The sequence below is a fragment of the Podarcis muralis genome, chromosome 10 (genome assembly GCF_964188315.1).
Source record: "Podarcis muralis chromosome 10, rPodMur119.hap1.1, whole genome shotgun sequence".
Taxonomy (NCBI): Eukaryota; Metazoa; Chordata; class Lepidosauria; order Squamata; family Lacertidae; genus Podarcis; species Podarcis muralis.
Window position 1 is genome coordinate 56738791 of NC_135664.1, and position 19804 is coordinate 56758594.

Here is a 19804-nt window from a genome sequence, read left to right on the forward strand (position 1 = left end):
GTTCATAAGGGGTACGTGGGGAATGCCTGCAGGTTTTGCTCTTGAGGCTGCAGAATTTTTCAGTGTTAAAGGGCTAGCGTTAAGTGTTTTCGCACATGTTCATTGTCGCTAGGCAACGGGAACGCATCACGGCCGCCATTTTGATTGCCCACGTGGCCTTGCGGCGGCAGCCATTTTAGGAGAGGCAAAACCACGTGGGAGCTATCTCCTTTTCGAGTGCCCCTCACTTTCTCGTTGGTTTTAAATTCAAAAGCAATATAAACAAAGGTAATAAACATAAGCAATATAAACAAAGGATGATAGCGCAATTACTAAAAGAGCCTAGCTTAAATAAGAGCGCACAAGGGGCTGCAGGGAGCCCCATAAGCTTGTATAGAGCTGGCTACAGCGTCTCTGGCTAGGCTGATCTTAGAATTGATATCCTCTAATTAATTTGACTGCTTTTGTTTATACTTACACTCTTGAGAATTTCATTCTGGGAATATACGAAACGCACTTAAATTAATTTGAAGCATTAGTGCACAGTATATTGGAATTCAAATTATTTCATTCAGCTTGCGGTGCTCTGAGTAGCTGTGTCATTTACTCTCTGCCTAGGCATTAAGTTTTATAATTTGGTATAGTCAATTCATAGTTATAAGGAAAAAGAGATCCGGGTTTTATATCATTTGATTTATTAAAGGGCTTCTTCGCCTGCAAAATAATCTTTGCATACAGGTTTATAGGGAACCTAAAGTAAATAGCTCATGCCTCTTCTACGTTCATCTCTTTCTGGTATTTCATCTGTTAGTTTGTAAGTATATATTTAATCTGGCAATTTAATTCATTTGGTTGATTTTGATAATAGTGCTTAAGGGCTCTGGGGAGCTTTGCTTTGCTTATAGGTTTGTTGCATAAGTCAATTTATCATTTTTCACTGCTGTATTGCTGGGTTACAATTTTTAATTCTACCTCTAGCTTGCTGCATAGCTGCTTATATTATCAAAGGTTCTCTTCTGTTTATTATAGACTCAGTATTCCTCTAAATACATTGCTTTGAGGTGTGGGCTGGTATTTTGGACTGCTATCCAGTGCAGATAATACAGAGCTACGGTGATATTGTTTGCAGCTAAATACAATTTGTTGGAGATTAGTTAGGCATCTTTGGGTCCTTTAAACTTACCAGTGCAGACAATACTGAACTACCGTGATATTGTTCGCAGCTCACGCATATAATCCAAGCTAGTTGGCGTTGATTTTACAGAACCAGGATAATTAAGGGTATCAAACTATGTCTGCTCAAGAGAACCAGCAAAATGCCGCTATATCTGGGGTGGCACAAGGGAACCAGGAGGGGTCCCAAGCTTTGTAATGCCTGCTGTATCGGGGGGGGGGGGGGGCACAAGGGAACCAAGAGGGGCCTCAGGCCTTCGTAGTGCCTAGTAACCCACAGGCTTTGGCACAGTTTTTCAATGCTTTTTAGACATTTTATAGGCAATGTAGTCCCGCAGACCAGGTGGCAGCGGCACCTCTGGCGCTCACCCAAGAATGCATCCCAGATACGCCACCTAACGTTGTGGACTGCCCCGGCACCTCCGTGGCCACCGCAGCAGTGCTGAGAGCAGCCAATGATTCAACAGTGGGTCCTTTGTCCAAGATGGGTCAGGGTAGCCTCCTGTGCCCTGCAACCCACAGGCCTAGTCAGTGTTTCCTCTGCTTTTGAAACCTTTTACCAGCAATTCAGGCCCATGGTCCCCAAATAGTGAGTTCTTCCGTCCAGCAATTAGGAGCTCCCTTGCACTTTGGCCTCCTTATTTAGGGTTCCACATTCGGGTAGCAATCCATTTATGCATCCTCACACATAATTACAGTCTACGTGTCCCTGGGTTTCCAATGACAGATCCTTGGGAGGTAGGGCTCATGCTCACAATTATAACCTTTCTGCTTCTCAGTATACCCCAGACTTTCCCAGTATTCTACAGCATTCACAACCTCAGTCTTTACCGCGGAAGGGGGCTCCGAAACATCGTCGGATGAAGAGACGCAGGGGCAACAGGAAGTGGCAGCGGCTGCAGGACAGCACCAGTCTCCAATGATGGGCAAGGGAGAAAGAAGTCTAAGTAAGAAGAAGCATTCGGCCAAGAAGAGCAAAAGAAGTAAGCCTTCTGATGCCGAGGACGATTCAGAAAAGCTTCCTCCTGCCCACCACCTGCTGGGTTCCGAGCGACCAGAATGACTGGATGGAGCATATGGGTCCCTATGTGGAAAAAGGAAAGTTGGAAAATTTGAAGCTAAGCGAGTCCCTCACCATGGTTTGCTGGGAGTACAACACGGGTGTGTGCCAGGGGCCAAATTGTAAGTATGCGCATGAAGGTGAGAAGTGCCTAGGTAACCACCCAGCGTCTTCATGTTTTAAAGGTAAACGGCCTTTCCGGGCAGCAGGGGGCATTTCCACCAGCGCTCTTGAAAAGCTCACAGATCCACCAAAAAGAACAGCCACAAACTGGTATGAATTTGGCCCTTGACTGTGGTGTTCTCTTCTGTTAAGCTCTCACCTCTTAGAACCCCTCTCGATAAATACCATAAAATAGAGGCAGCAAAGTACCCTGGGAAAGAGTTTCTGTTAGGGCTTCAAGATCCTCGTTTCATTGGGAAATGCCAGCTATTGCAAAAAAGAAATTAAAGAAATGTCTGCCCGGGAGGGTGGCCGGCCCCTTCAGGGAGCCACCTATAGCGGGTTTACTCATTTCATCTTTAGGCATTGTCTCCAGGAGAGTATCCTATGATCCACAACCTATCCTACCCTAGAGGTGGCTCAGTCAATGATGCAATACCACAGAAGCCTTGTTCTGTGAAGTATGCCTCCTTTGATCAGGCTATAAAGCGTATGCGCAGGTTCAGCAGGGGCGCGCTCTTGGCTAAGTGCGCCATAGAGTCGACTTTCCGTCTCCTGCCAATTCACCCTGAGGAATCTCTATGGCTAGGTTTAGATTTGAGGGGGCTTATTCCATAGACGAATCTATGCCGATAGGGTGCTCAGTAGCTTGTGCAGCCTTTGAGGCATTTAGTGCAATTTTGGACTGGGCTTCGCTTTAGAACTGGTTCTGAAAGGGTGACCCATTACCTCGATAACTCTCTCCCCCCCCCATCATTAGTAATAGCCCTGAGTGCACTTCCCCTTTAGAGGCTTTCACCTCCCTAGCTGAGGAGCTTGGGGTACCTTTGGTGGCGGACAAAACAGAGGGTCCAGTTTTGACCATAACCTATTTTGGGTATTGAATTGGACACAATTGCATAGACATCCCACCTACCAAGGGAGAGGCTTGCATTAATTCTGCAAATTCCCCTCAAGAAGATCACCCTTGGCCAGAGTCAATTTACGCTTCGGTCACCTCAACTTTGCATGCTGGGTAGTGTTCCCTGGCCGCCCCCTTTTGTGGGCGATTGGCTAAGCTGTCAGCGGGACTGCGTGCTCTGCAACACTGAGTGCGCCTCTCTAGAGTGGTCGAGTCAGACCTGAAGGTTGGGATGAAGTTCCTGGAAAAGTACAATGGCATTTGCGTGCTGACGAGTTCAGGAATCACCAGGTATGCTTCTGGACCGACAATCAAATGGTTGTCAGTGTCCTGTCAAAGCAATTATCGCACTCTCCTAGAGTGGCAGATCTGCCCCGGACCTTTGTCCTTTTGTGCTTAGAATTAAACATCTATTTCTCTACCAAATTTACCCCTAGGGTTAACAATGAGATCACGGATGCTCAGGCGCAGCAAATTGCCACAGCCATTCCAGGAGCACCTTTGGAGCCTTGGGAACGTGATGTCCTGAAGGGAGTATTAGCTTCAGGAGCCCCGTCCACGCTTAGATCTTATAAAAAGGCTTGGTTGGACTTTATGGAGTTCCAAGGCAAATAAATAAATAAATAAATAAAGAATGAATGAATGAATGCTAGGCTTGACACACCTCAAGGCAAATTTGAAAATCCTAGGCTTGACACACCTCCTACCAAGGCTGAAGCTCTGCAATACTTGGTACATTGGAGGGTGCTGGGTCCAGTAGGCGGCAATCTCCCTTTTCTGTAAGGTTGTTTAATCCATAGACCCTGGCGTGGACTTCCTAGTGTGAAGGGCACTGTAGGGCTGCTGTTCAGGGAATTTTTTTTTAATTTTTTTTAAAATGTGTGATATTTTAGTGTATGTTTGATTTCTATGGAAGCCGCCCAGAGTGGCTGGGGAAACACAGCCAGATGGGCGGGGTACAAATAATAAATTATTATTATTATTATTACTATTATTATTGTTGTTGTTGTAGGGCTGGCGCAGGCTGCAGCCTCCTAAAAGTGATGGTAGAAGGCCCTTATGACATTCTATGCCAATTCCAAAATAATTAAATAAAATAAAAATAATTCTATGCCAATTCCAAATAATTAAATAGAATAAAAATAATTAAAATAAAATAAAATAAGAAGTATCTGTTGGTCTGAGGACAAGGCCCAGTTATTTTCAGCTGCATACTCCATTGCCTTTGGCGCTATGCGCATTGGCGAAGTGGTTTGTATGGGCCAACCAGAATCCGCTGCCCGGGGTTAGTTTGAGAGACATGACCTTGTTCAGATCCAATTTAGTCCTGCATGTCCAATGTTCCAAAACCGATAAGCGGTAAAGGACACTAAACATTTCATGCACGTGAGACCAACCATCTCAGGTCCATTCCTTATACATTTGGATGGCTCCCGCCTTGCACGGCACCAGTCCACGCGCATTATGCAAAGAGAGATTGCTGCCTGCGGTTTATCCTCAGCTGAATTCGCGGCTAACTCCTTTAGGATTGGGGCCGCCACCACAGCACTGCATTTGGGACTCTCAGTTGAAAGGATGAAGGACTTGGGGGCAGTGGAAGTCTGATGCATTTAAGGGATATATTGTAAGACCTTGAGATTGTTCACAGTATACTTGACCTGGCTTCGTTACCTTCTTTTGCTTTCAGGTGACGTTGTGGTGCACATTTGGGATTATAAGCCCTGCACTGTTCACTGGGATAGAAACCATGCCATTAACGGGGACCCTAGTGTGCAGGAGCTATGAGGGCGCGCATCTGGATAAGCGGGCACAGCATTGTGCATTGGGCCAGGGTCCGCGCCATCAATTCCGGTCTCAGGCCGCACCTTTACTACATCAATATATCTTGTATCTCTTGGAGGGGAATGCACTGGCCTCTTATCCAAACATCACCATTCTTTGGGCCTCGTTGATGGAAAGCCAGGTTTGGAGAGAAAGCAGGTGCCCGATAGCCACAAATAGGGCTAGGAAAGCCTTGGATCGGGCGGTGGTGCGTAAGGCCCCTTATCCAAACATCACCATTCTTGGGGCCTTGTTGATGGAAAGCCAGGTTTGGAGAGAGAGCAGGTGCCCGATAGCCACAAATAGGGCTAGGAAAGCCTTGGATCGGGCAGTGGTGCGTAGAGTGGCAGCCCTGGGTGGGTGGGTCATTGACCACCCAGGCAACTGCAAGGCCCTCTACCGGCTTGATGGCATGCATCTTTCGGATGCGGGAAATGACATGTGGCTTGATGGCGTGCATCTTCAGATGCGGGAAATGACATGTGGCTGACTGATATAGCAAAGGGGGTAAGGGATTGGTTTCAGGCATGAGAGTATTGGCGACGAGCAATTGCTCGTGTGGCGGTAGGCATTGGTAAGAAGGGGTTAAGAGGATGTGGGGGGGGAGGAACGCCATCACCTCCCCCCAGTGAGAGAAGGGTAGTCCGTTAAAGGACTCCGGGGGGCGTGGCCCTGTCCGAAGCCTATGGAGGTGAGGGCCAAAGGCACGCCCCCGAGCGGTGACCCGGGGGAGCTCCTAGTCGACGTGCCTCGGCGGGAGACTCCCCCGATATAGTGTTAACCCTTCCCCGTGTCTCCAGCAAGTGGGCTGGAGCCGGATAGTCGTTAGGACCAATGCCTAAGCCAATGCCTCTCATTCCTGAATTCAATAAAGTTGTGGCCTAATTCGCCCATTTAACCTTAAACTATGGTGTCTCGTGTCTTTATTTATCCTGGTGGGGGGCAGGAACTCGCCACGCAATACAAATCCCAGGGGAAAGGACTCAGACTGAAATTCTATACATCTCACTAGTAGGACTCAATAGGACTTGATTCTGAGTAGGCATGAGTCAATCACAACCAGCTAACACTGATCACCCCCACTTGTGAGTGGAAAAGATGGAATAATAATCTACTATCCACAAACTGTTAAAGCAGGAGTGGCTAAAACACTTTGGGCCTCGGGGCCCAAATTCACCATTAGCTCATCCATTTTGTTTCATTTTCATCTCCCACTGCATAAAAATAAAGAGAACAAAACTTTACGAAGAACATCTGGCGCAAAACCAGCGTTGGATTACAAAAACTGGCATGCATTGGCAGCACTTAAACCCTGTGCTGTTTTCTGGGGGGGGGGGGGACACAGGGGTACGCTCACCCCTAAACATTTTGTGAATCTTTGTAATTTTGTCCATTTACTGTATTTGTTTTTCCTGATTTGAACTATAAAATGGTGATTTTCTTGAGTCAAAATGAGAGTACCCCTAAACATTTTTTAAAGAAAAAAAAGCACTGCTTAAACCTATGAGTTGTCAAAAAATAAACTGTGTCCGTGTCCAACGTTACCAGGAAGGCCGCAGGCTTCCCACCACCAGCAGCCGCGTGTAAATGAAACACCAGACGGGGCGGGGCGCGCTTTCCCGCCTGCACCTGTGTGAGGCCTGGCTCTCTGCCCAATAAACATTCAAGCCGATTCCGTCCGCCCCACCCGACGCCGGTTCTTGAATCCGGAGTCAGCCGAGCTGTGCGCCGTCGATTGGGACTTGCTCCCACGGAAGTGCCTGCAAACCGGAGTCACTTGGGTTCGCTTTATTATTCTTGGAGGGAAGTCAAGCTGCTGCTGCTGCACCGCTCACGACGGTTTCAAATTTGGTTAGCGAAACGTTAAAGGTGAAGAGCGGCGCGCCCAGCCCAGGCAGGCAGGCGAGGGAGGGCCGGCAGGTCTGTCCTTTTGGCCCCGTCGGGCGTGGCGCTCCGAGGGGCGGGCGGAGGGAGGGGCCCGAGCTGCGCGGCCTCCCGCTCTCCGCCAGGGGGTGGAGGCTTCGTCGCGGCCGCTGCAAACTGCGCTCGGCAGGTCCCTCAGGCACCGACGGCCGCCCGTCCTCTTGGCCGGCTTTTCCGACCTGCCTGCTCGCCTGCCCCTCTCCGGCCATGGCAGGTCCCGGCGTCGATTCTCCCGGCTACATCCGCACCGTCCTGGGCCAGGAGTTCCTGGGCGGGCTGGACAGCTCCACGCTGGCTTTGCCCCCGCAGCTGTCGGGCGGCCGGGCCGAGGCGCAGAAGTCGCTGCGCATCCAGCGGCAGGTCCAGCAGACCCTGGCGAGGAAAAGCAGAGGCTCCATGGTCAACGGTGAGTGGCCCTTTCCGGCCTCCCTCCAACTTCTTTTTATTTTAAATGAACAACCCCAAACTTTGGACGGTTTCTATAGTCTCCCCCCACCCGCATTGCAGCGTCCTTTAACTTCCCCCTCCCGCGGGGCATGATCTAGCCAAAGTTTTCAGAAATTAAATCTCCTGGGTGAGGGCGCGAGAACCGCGCTTTTCCCGTTGGAAAGCTGCCTTAGAGTCGGACCGTTGCTTCCGTCAAGCCTAGTATTGTCGGCACTGACCGGCAGCGGCCCTCAAGGGTTTCCAGACAAGAAGCCGGGGGTCATGGAATCCGCGACTTTCTCCGTGTAAAGGTTTTCCTTCGTGAGACTTTTTTTTTTAGTGCTTAACTTTTGACTTTGTGGTGTGCATGCGTTTGGCCAAGGCACAGTCTGACCCCCTCCTTTGGTAATCCTCATAGAACTTTAGCCCAATGGTTGCCATTAATTTGATTTTGAGTTGATTTTAGAATGATTTGATTTTAGAATGCTGTGTTACTTTTATTGTTGTTAGCCGCTCTGAGCCCGGTTTCGGCTGGGGAGGGCGGGATATAAATAAAAATTTATTATTATTATTATTATTACCTGTCTGGATTGCATTCTGTTGTGGATAATGGGGTGTGTGCCTTGGTGAATATTAATATTTGCACCTGGCCAGGTACTTTCCGGGTAATGAGGTCTTCCCACTGTTCCTTCATTGGCACCTTTCTTCAGCTTGTTATCTCCTTTGTCTCTCCTGCCCATCTTTCTTCTTTCAAATACTTGTGACTCTCCTCCGCCGCCCCTACTATCTTATCAAAAACTTGAGAAGGGGAGAGGGGTCTGTTTTGATTTTCCTCCAGATCTAGTACAGACCCTTTAAGATTTATAATCTGCATGGGTTTTTACTGTGTGGAGGAGTCGGTAATTCAGATGTTTCTTCCATACCTGGTGGGGTGGGACTTAATGTTGTAAATATTGTAAAAAACTGTGAATGAATAGCTGGTGGCAGGTTTGTTTTTAAAAAAACATACCAGATTTTCCCTGGAAAAGGTAAATCTGGATTAAATGGGGCAGAGTGTTTCAATGACAACCATATTGTGTAGATGCTGCCCCCATATTTATAAATGGAGAAGATTTAGAGAGGGAGAGAGAGGTGTTTTTCTCAGAGTAGACTCCCTGAAATGAATTAACCTGACCAAGTTAGGTCCATTAATTTCAGTGACTCTATTCAAAGTAAAACTTGAATACTACCCAGTGATTTTTAATGCATTAAGTACAATAATATGTATTAAATTGCTTATATTTTACACAGAAAGACTTGTGTTACAACAAATTCTGTACCTGAACTCAAACATTTTGTGGCTTAGGTGTGTCATTCCAATATAATATGAAAGGGTTCCAGCCTAGATCATAATGAAGTTGTTGGTAGTATTCACATTTCCTACCTTATTATGTGTAATTGCAGTTATTTCCTCCATAGACATAATGCCCCATGTTTTATAGAGCTAGTAACATAAGGAAGGTGGTTAGTTATGTGCCAGCTTTGCAACAATAAAAATGCCCAATATGGTGGATGCAGTGGGACAACAACAGTGAAATCACAGTACGTAGAATTGTTTCTTTAAAAAGAACAACACGCAGTTGTCAATTTAAAACATTGCAAGAGTGGTGTGGTTGCTGCTGGCATGTGATTCATTCCATGCTGCTTCTTGACTTTAGGATGTTGAGATCATGTGAGAAGAAACTGCAGCTGCTTTTTGCTTCTCTCTCAGTTGCCCAACCCTCCAAGAAGAGGCAACATTGGTGTGAGAAGTAGTTGCATCATCAGCTCCTCCCATGTGACCTCCAAGTTGAATCATTGCCATAGCATCCTGCAAAGTGACCACAGGGGAATGGGACTGACACTCCAATGGTGTAAGAGCTAGTCATGTGGGGCTGGGCTCTACAAATAACCTGCTCCGCACACAGTTGCAGTCTGCCCTGTTGTGGCTGTGCAAATTATTTCCGCTCATCTGTATCTCTGTCCAGAGTTTTATCTCTCAGTGGCGAAACTGCTACCTTTTGTGCGTAACTCATTCGGCACGTCTTAGTGTGAAATCATGTTGCCACATTACCTCATTCATCAACCAGTGAACTACATGTTATTGACTCACGTAAAAGTTCATACATTTGGCCTTTCCATTTTCGGTCTTATCTGTATGGGCTGTGTTTGCATGCAGCCCGTCTTGGCTTTCGTACGATTTCCCCCCTGCCCCGCAGGGCTGGTGACTCAAGGCTGAGTGGTTCACCAGATAGTCAGTCTGAATTCTCAACCCAGTGTTTGACTCATGCATTTATTGCCCCTTGCCCTGAAGGCACCTTTCCTAAATTGGTCTGCCTTCATCTGACTGCCTGTCCACACATGATAGGCAGTGTTAGAAACTCAGATATACTGTATATAAGCTAGGTGCCAAATGGTTCCTTAAACCAGGGTTACAGTTGCCAAAACAATGCCTAGTTGCCATTATGGCGCCAGGCAGCTCAAAAGTCATATTTTTCAATACAACTTTTTGGTTCCTGAAATACGTCCTGCTTGTGCAGATAAAATATAACAGATAGAATTCTACAGGATTTGTTGCTAGTGTGTGAAACGGTCAAGATCCAAGGAACCCCCAAATGGTGGAGACGTCAGACACCATCCTGGCACCTCGGCATCTTCACTTGGTCACAAGTGGCTGATAACCACGTGCATAATGTGCCTGGTGAACTTTGAGCACTGACTGTAGGCATGTCATTAGCATTCTGCATTTGGATGGTGTAGAGAATGCAGTGTCCTGCAGATGTAGTTCAGCTTTCGTCAGTCCCAGTTAGCATGACCAACGGTCATGACTGATGGGAGTTGTAGTCCCAACAACATCTGGAGTTCACCATTCTACCACAGGTATATAGTACTACAGGAAATTGACAGGATAAGATCAGGTGGCCTTTGGCTATGGTACATTGTGTTCTGGATCTGTAGTGCCAATGTTGCTCTGTGGGTGAATGGGTGGTCCAGCCTCCCAGCAGTCAACTAGGACAGATATGGGATGTCCTTAATTCTCTCCTAGCTCTGCTGAACACAGAGTGAGAACAATGTGATGTATTAGTTTGCATGTCCAGGACTGGGGAGATCCAAGTTGAAATCCATGCTCAGCTATGAAGTTCACTGGGTGACTTGGCATCACTCGTAGAGGGTTGCTTTGAGCATAAAATGTGGGGCAGAAGGAAAACTTGGGACTCCTCAGAAGAAAGGTGGCTTATCAAGTGAAATAACAAACAGGAAAATTTAGGGGCCAGTTCCCACATGATTTAATGATCCACCCAATGTTACTGGAAGCTGCACATAGCTGTTAAATGAATCTGATGTGTGGTTTTGAACTTCTCCTATTCATTGGGGAAGACTGAACCAAATGCATTTGCTTAAGATCACATGAGTGTATCCCACTGACATCTGACTTGTGTTTGGCTGGGATATGGGGAATGCCATGCCTAGACTGTGGAATTCCCTTCTGAGGACTTCCAACAGCTCACACAAGTTTTCTCTCTTAGCAGGCATTTCACTTGCCAACAGAATAAAAACTCAGAAGTCAAGAGAGTTTGCCTGCTGTTTCCTGATCTTTTAAAAATCCTTTAAAAATTCTATTTCCTGATAGATTACTTACCTTGGAACCTAACTCCTCACTCCTTTCTTGGTGCAAAGAAGATAAACAAACCAGGAAACCTTGGCTTTCCATTCTGTCTGAACCTAGGATCATGGTTTGTTGCTCCATAACAAGCCACAGTTAACCTGAAGCCATGGTTTGTTGCTGCATCGCCTATCATGACTGGTTGCAAAGCAACAAACCACAGTCCCACATCCAGGTGTACTGGGAAGCCAAGGCTTCATGGTTGGTCTATCCTGTGTGCACCAGAGGAGGAGAGAAGCAGGAACAATCGGGCAGCATCCTGCTCATTCCTGAGAAGCCATAAAAACTTTGGGTCATCCTGGGTGTGTAATTTGTAATTATAAAAAGAGAACCGAGAGAGAAAAGCTTCTGGATGTTGAACAATGTCTCTGGTTTTACGGTAAATGCCACCCAATTGTTTACTCAGAGTGTATCGAAAGAGCTCTGTAAAATACTTCTTTATCTGAAGCCAGCCAATGAGGAGGCAAGGCAAGCTGGAACAATGCCTATGCATGCAAAGCTACCAAAATATACCTACAAAGGGGAAAGCTCCAGAAACACTTAACTTTCCTACAAAGCATTTGCACTTGACCAGCTGGGACATTGTTATGTTACTTGGAGTTGTTTTGTTGCTTTTGGCCAACTTTGTTTTTCCCCAATACGCTGGTATTTGGGGCATCTTGCATTTTTGAAATGTCAGGGATTTTGAGAGGATAATGTTCATAAACAAAAGCATGAGATGAAAAACTGAGAGAGCTTGCGCACTCATTAACGTAAGCTAGATTTTCTACGTAGAAGATTCTTCTGTGTAGGAAAGGATATGTATTGCATGTGGTGACTCTACTTGTGTGCGCTTTGTTGGGTGTGTGTCTGCTGGAAAGGCGCAGAGCTGTGGCTACAGAGTTATACCCTGTCTGCATGTTTGCGTGCATGCACTTATCAGATGTGACAGTCTGCACAGCAGACCATTTTAAGAATTTCCCTACATGGAAATGGATTGTCACTCATTCAAAACAAATAAGGACTTTGCACCTGACAATTTCCTCCGCTGCATTGCTTCCTAGGGCCAACTGTATTCTGCACCTTTGAGCTTTATTATTTTCCGCAAGGTAGAGCAAGAAGAACAAATTGGTCTTGTTTCTGCTTCATAGTAAACTTACATTAATGAATACAAGCAAATACCTGTGTTCTTCGGTCATTTATAAATACTTTGAGCATACGTCATTGCAATTTGGATATTAATAGTAATCATGAGGACTAGTCAGTTGAGGGCCTAGTGACATCAATGGCTTCTCCTTCCAGATTCATCACCTTTAAAAACAGTGTACCATTGGATGTTTAAAGGGGGTGTAGGTGATCTTGCATCTTTATCGACTTTATGTGAATTACTGCTGGGATAGCTCAGTTGGTAGAGCGTGAGACTTAATCTCAGGGCCCTGGGTTCAAGCCCCACGTTGTGGGGGGAAATTCCCGCATTGCAGGGGGTGGCCTAGATGACACCCATGGTCCTTTCCAACTCTACAGTTCTATGATTCCATGAAATATATCCTAAATGAGGGATTGCTCTGTAAATAAATTATTGCAGTCAATACTTCGGGTAGGGCCCGATTTTGCACTGTGGTTTCCCTTTTGCCCTCCCTCAGTTAGACCGTGCTCTGGGAACATAAAACCAGCCGTTTATTCACAATTGCTGCAACGTTTGCCAAACAGTAAACATCACTGAACAAATAGGCGTGTACGCAACAGACTCACATATTTTGTGGATATCGTTCAGTTTCTTTTCTGCAATACTGTGTATCAGCATAAGGGGAATTATCGCCCTGATTACAAATTAGCCACAACCCCAGGGAGGGAGGAGCAGGGAAATCTTTTCACCTTGAGGGCCACTGTCCCTTCTGAGCAACCTTTTGAGGGCCATATGCCAGCGGTGGGCAGGGCCAAAGGTGAAAGTGGGCGAAGCAACAGCTGTAAAAGTAACCTTTGTACAGGAGGCTTGTTTCTACACATACTCTGACACACCCCTCTCTATCCTCCGTTCAGACAATCAACAGGCATTATCTGAGTTCAAGGATGAATTCCTGCCAGGCAAAAATATTTGCAGTGCATATTGGGACAATGAGAGGTGTGTCCTTGGGGGAGACAGTTTTGAGGGGCAGTGAGAGAGGCTTGGAGATCTGCTTTTTGTCCCTGGAATTGTGGTTTCCTACCCCTGAAGTAACAATGTTTATTTAGGACCACTCTGAAGGGATCAAAAGGCTATTGACAAATCCCATTGTTTATTTACTTAAGATACTTTTATTGTGGTAGGTTCCAAAATGTGTTGCATCTTAATTCTTCAATGTTATGAGCTACACTTTCTCCTTGTGTGTGCAGCTTAGGGATAGGCCTGCCAACTCTCCAGCTTTGAAGAAGAGACATCTAGTGTTAAGGCTGTAAAGCCTCTCTTCCTTCTCGCATTGAAATCTAATCTCCCTGCTTAGCCTTTGTTCTCCATAATTGCTTCTGCTTTGAACAAACCTGGAAGAGTTTTCTGGCACCTTAAAACACTAAATCATTTATTGTGGCATACACATTCATAGAGTAGAGCCCACCAACTGGTTAAGCATACTCTAGTCAACAAAATCATGGGACGCGGGTGGCGCTGTGGGTAAAACCTCAGCGCCTAGGGCTTGCCGATCGCATGGTCGGCGGTTCGAATCCCCGCTGCGGGGTGCGCTCCCGTTGCTCAGTCCCAGCGCCTGCCCACCTAGCAGTTCGAAAGCACGTCAAAGTGCAAGTAGATAAATAGGGACCGCTTACTAGCGGGAAGGTAAACGGCGTTTCCGTGTGCTGCGCTGGCTCGCCATATGCAGCTTGTCACACTGGCCACATGACCCGGAAGTGTCTGCGGACAGCGCTGGCCCCCGGCCTCTTAAGTGAGATGGGCGCACAACCCTAGAGTCGGACACGACTGGCCCGTACGGGCAGGGGTACCTTTACCTTTACCTTAGTCAACAAAATATTATGTCTTAATATATCATAGAATCATAGTTGGAAGGGACTCCGAGGGTCATCTAGTCCAACCCCCTGCAATGCAGGAATCCTAATAGTTCTGTTAGTCTTAAAGTGCATCCACAAGACTCTCTTCCACATTTGCAGGCAGGCATGGAGCTATCTCTCTGAAACGGGTCAGCCAGCCTTCTAGGAAACCTTAAAGATGATGTTCCTGGCAATTAAAGAAAGTTGCCCAAGAGCTCAGCTAGCCTGATAGAATTGCCAGAGCCTGCAAGCTAACCAAAATGAACTTTGTGTAACCCAATTGCTAGATCAGAGCAGAGCCCTTGACAAGCCCAGTTTGCTAATTAAATGAGATAAAGCTGCTGAAGGAAAGCCACTAAATCTATCTCTAGACAGACATGGTATTCATGTATTTCTGGCAAAAAACATTAGCAGGAGATGCCTAAATTAGATTAGTTACATACTGAATAGAATAATAAGGAATTGTACTAATGTTTAAAACTCTGCTTTAAGGGTTCTGATGCTATGTTTATCTGTAAAGCAGGGTAAATGTAACACATCTTGATTTTAAGGCTGAAGTCTTATTTCAATGTTACTGAAATCTGTTTATTTCTTTTTAAACAAAATTTATACACTACTTGTTTGTAATAAAACCTTTAGGTGTTTTACAAAAAACAAAGCAATTGTCCAGTAGCACCTTAGAGACCAACTAAGTTTGTTCTTGGTATGAGCTTGTGTGCATGCACACTTCTTCAGATACACTGAAACAGAAGTCACCAGACCTTTATATATAATAATAGGGGAGGGGTATTACTCAGAAGGGTGGTAGGACTGGGTGATTGGCTGATGGGGTGGTATACCTGTTGACGACTGTTAACGACTGCAATTGGTCTTATAGGAAAAAGCGAGGGATGAGATGGCCAAAAATAGCTTTATCATGTATAATGAGATAAGAAAGCTCATACCAAGAACAAACTTTGTTGGTCTCTAAGGTGCTACTGGACAATTTTTTAATTTTTAAAAATATATTTCTACTGCTTCAGACCAACACAGCTACCTACCTGAACAAAAAACGAAGCATTCAGATTATCAATACAAGACTGTTAAAAACAGGTATTAAAGACATTCAAAAGATAATCAACACAGGCTTTCGAAAATCTGCATGGGTTTTTGAAAACAAAACAAAAATCTGCATAGGGCTTTCAAAAACAAAAATGGTTTAAGCATGCCTGACCCATTATATGCTTTTTATGTGAGGTGAATCTTTGGCACAGCCAGTGTTGCAAATGCATTGGTTCCCTATCCCCACAGGAGTGAATGGCAACCATTCACTCATGTGAGCCAAAACAGGTGCTCTCTAAGGCACCAGAGATGTGAGCCAATCTACCTTGTCTCTGCTAGCAATTCCTGAACCATGCCTGCTTTAATCTACATTGGAACAGGATGGATGTTGGTAACTGGCTTCTGGATGTAAAGGACCTGCAGCAAAATGTTGCAGTGTATTCTCCTTCCTAACAGGATCCTTTCTGTTCAGGCTTGCGGTCAGCAATTCCCTCCAAACAGGGCATTCAACTCCTCCCATTGGACTCCTCTCGCCTCCTCTCCCAATGCTTGAATACCTGCAGGGAGGATTCTAATGGTATTCTGCTGAACAGGGTTAGAGTCTCCAGACTTTCATGCTGAATGTATAAAGGGGTGGGGCTGATTTGTGCAAAAGCAGCACCTGAACACATACACACCCTTACCTGATTTGAGCTGTACAAAGAAGGCTTGTCTTTCTTTTCCAACTGACTTGGCATTCCGTGGTGACTGAGTGTCCTCTGTACTCATTTGATTATTGGGCTGGTTGTCTGTTAAAAGCGTTATTGTGTCTCTGCAAACATCAGCGTTGGTCTGAGCATGCTGTTAATCTCCTCCTTTCTCAGTGGCCCTGTTTTAGATCCACTTCTGTCAGCACGCACCACCTGAGTTCAGTATTAGATGTGAATCCCACCCTGCCCAGGTAGAAGAACAGCATCCATTTTTTAATCCACATCCTTACAACTTTCCTGTGAGTTAGCTGCAGAGCCGGCCCATCTATTAGACCAGGGACGTCCAGCTCTCAAGAGACTGCAATCTACTCACAGAATAAAAAACTGGCAGTGATTCACCCCTTTTGGGGGTGGGGTTCAGGTCAAAGCTCTTGGCCTTTTTTTAGAGGGGCAGGTCTTTAGGGGGGAAAGGAAAAAGTCACTCAGGAAACAATCAGCCTTTGGCAGAGCAGGCAAGCAAATACAGTGGTACCTCGGGTTACGTACGCTTCAGGTTACATACTCTTCAGGTTACAGACTCCGCTAACCCAGAAATATGACCTCAGGTTAAGAACTTTGCTTCAGGATGAGGACAGAAATCGTGCTCTGGCGGCACAGCGGCAGCTGGAGGCCCCATTAGCTAAAGTGGTGCTTCAGGTTAAGAACAGTTTCAGGTTAAGAACAGACCTCCGGAACGAATTAAGTACTTAACCCGAGGTACAACTGTACTTTATGCAACAGAAAATTTAATAAATAATAATACTGGGGGTGGTATTGTCTGTTTGTTATTATGGTATGTATTTTTGTCTTTTTATATTATAAACTGCCCTGTGATCTTCGGATAAAGGGCAGTACAGAAATTTAATAAATAATAGTAATAGCCCCCCCCCCCAAAAAAGAGGAAACAATAAGCCTCACAGCAAAAACTCCCATCTTTTGTTCTAGCGATCATGCGCAAATGGAGGACAGGGCGAGGGGGCGGGGCCGGGTGCTCTTTTTCCCCCCCACAAAGGAAAAGTGTGGGCACTTAGAGAGCCCACAATCGACTGCGATCGACTGAAACTTCCCAGGGATCGACCAGTCGATCACGGTCGACCAGTTGGACATCCCTGTATTAGACAAATGGGTTGAGTATGAATTATATGCAGGCTGTGTGTGTGTGTGTGTGTGTGTGTGTGTGTGTGTGTGATTGGTTTGTTTATGTTACATATTTTGTGTTCTTGTTTTTTATGCTGTGAACCACCTGTGATCTTCAGATGAATGAAATTTAATAAATAAAAATAATAAGCAGACAGAGACACATGGACACACCTAGGAAGATTTCCACCTTTGCATGCCACCTTTGGCAGGTGGGTGGGACAGCATTTTACAGATCACCTGTATAAACTACCATTGTATTGTCAGACAATGGCAGGTGATTGACAGGTGGGATGTCCCACCCATCTGTCAAAGTCCCTTGTGCAGCGCTTGCCAAGCATCTATAACAGCCGGTTGAACCGACAGCCAGTTGAACCACAGTGCAAGGGGCTTTGCCAGCCCTATGCTTACCACTTGGGGAAATGCTGAGTGAAAGACTTACATTGGTTCCTGGCTTTCATGCGTCTAGGAGCCCCCATACATAGTACTTCGCAAGCCAGCGAAAAGCAGGATTTACCGGTATTCCTTCTGCCTGTCAGCTGACAGTGGGACGTACAATGTCAGGTGTGGGGCAGGTGGCCATCATTTGAGTAAAGCGGCCTCGTGGGTTAGCTCAGTTGGTTAGAGGATGGTGCTGATAATGCCAAGGTCACAGGTTTGATCCCTGTATGGGTCTAGATGACTAGATGACCCATGGGGTCCCTTCCAACTCTATGATTCTATCTATCATTTGGCCAGGTTTGGCCCAAAGGCTGGTGATTCCCCACCCGTGGTTTTATAGCACCATCAATGGAACTGCAACCTGCTCCATTGGAGTGGAAGTTGGTTTACAGTACCATCCTAGCTGAACGTTGCTTCTGAGAGCACAGCTCTGATTTAGTCCAATTAGAGATAGGGCAGTGGTTGATTTATCGCCCTGATTAAGACGGCAAATGCTTTAAGCCCTAATCTGTAGAAACTTAAATTGAAATCTTGGTTAACAACTGATCATCCACAAAACCGTTCCTTGAGGATTATCACTTTCTAATCTGATGCTGGAAGTTGCAGGAATGCCATCACAGCAAACGTGCAGTATCTGTGTCAGTGGTGGATATGGACAAGCATCTTCTGTTTGCTGATCTTTGGTGATATGTGAAACAGACAAGCTATAAATTGTTTCATTTTCCGTGTGAAATTTTTCCCATCTCAATATCATTTGCGTCTTTACTCTAACTGATCTTGCACCTTCTACCTCTGCTCTGTTTCCATGACATGTTTAGTCTGTTGTTTAGAAGCCAACCCTGAGGCCAGGGCCTGTGTATTCTGAATCGAAATAATAATAATAATAATAATAATAATAATAATAATAATAATAATAATAATATATATTTATATCCCGCCCTCCCCAGCCGAAGCCAGGCTCAGGGCGGCTATCAATAAAATAGTACAACATTCTAAAATCATTTCATTATAAAATTAATTCAACTCAAATTGATGGCAACCATTAGGCTAAAGTTCTGTGAAGATTGCCAAAGGAGGGAGTCAGGCTGTGCCCTGACCAAAGGCCTGGTGGAACAGCTCTGTCTTGCAGGCCCTGCGGAAAGATGTCAGGTCCCGCAGGGCCCTAGTCTCTTGTAACAGAGCGTTCCACCAGATTGGAGCCACAGCCGAAAAAGCCCTGGCTCTAGTTGAGGCCAGCCTAACCTCTCTGTGGCCTGGGACCTTCAGGATGTTTTTGTTTGAAGACCGTAAGTTCCTCTGTGGGACATACCAGGAGACGCGGTCCTGTAGAGCACCTATATAAACTATCATAGGACTATGGTGTGACGCACAAGGCATGGGGTCAGTTGAAAAGACAGCATTGTAGTATACAAAACTGGGAAGGGTAAAGGTGTTCTGTGCAGTGCCTAGTAGCAATCTGAGTGTACCGAGAGGAGTAGGACAGAGGAACAGCAACCCAGGTCACAAACTTTTGTCAACAGGGCTGACTTATCCCATCACATCAGTTCACTGTGGAAGCTACCAAGCACTTCAAAACAACAAGCACTGAGTTTCAGTGCTTGTATGCACCATACCCTAAAGAGTCAGCTAGGATTGGCTTGCAACCGAGGAGTGGGAGCCCAGTTTGTACACTAGAAGTACCATCACTCTTTGCCTGAACAGGGGGCTAACAGCTGGTACTGTCATTGGACCAACTGACTGCACAGGTTATTATAAGCTTCTGCATTAGGTGCAGGTAGCAGGACCTACAACATATGAACCAGACACTCCTCATCAGTTACAACCGGTCCATCCATCAGCTCTCCTCATCTACCTGTGGGTGGTAGCTAGTGGCTGTGTTTTCAACATGCATTGCCTGTGCTTTCCATAGGAATGTATAAACCAGCCTGGTGCACTCCAGATATTTTGATCTACCGCAACTCCCATCAGCCCCAGCCAGGACATAAGAGTTGTGGTTCAAACCTTCTGGAGGGCACCAGGCTGGCGAGGGCCGGGATAGAGTGTTACACTAAAAGATGTTTCTCTAGCCTTTTCTCTGAAAATATCCAATGAAGAAAATCCCACAGTGTTCTTGGCTAGGTCTCCTCTTAAGGTTTTGACCAAGTAACCTCTTTCACAACTTTTTAAAACCTGCTGCCATCTAGAGTAATCACTCCCAGCTTTTCTGACCTCAAAAGAGTCCTGCAGCCCCATCATTGCATAGACAAATAATCCATTTTAATCAGCAGACTTGATTTGCTGGGGGACCGTATGTTGAGACATACAGCCTGGGAGAATTTTTTGTTTAAAATTAG

The 19804-nt window shown here is 45.9% G+C and overlaps 1 protein-coding gene across 2 annotated transcripts in view; it reads left to right on the forward strand.

Moving 5' to 3' along the window:
• Positions 1–7031: 7031 nt before the first annotated feature.
• PKP2 (plakophilin 2) overlaps positions 7032–19804 on the forward strand; it is a 47596-nt gene continuing 34823 nt past the window's right edge. The window contains exon 1 of one of the 2 annotated variants that reach the window (XM_028746661.2): positions 7032–7425. In XM_028746661.2, the coding sequence (XP_028602494.2) occupies positions 7227–7425 (199 nt within the window). In that variant the 5' untranslated portion in view covers positions 7032–7226. The remainder of the gene's footprint in view (positions 7426–19804) is intronic. The other variant, XM_028746659.2, reaches the window with a different exon arrangement.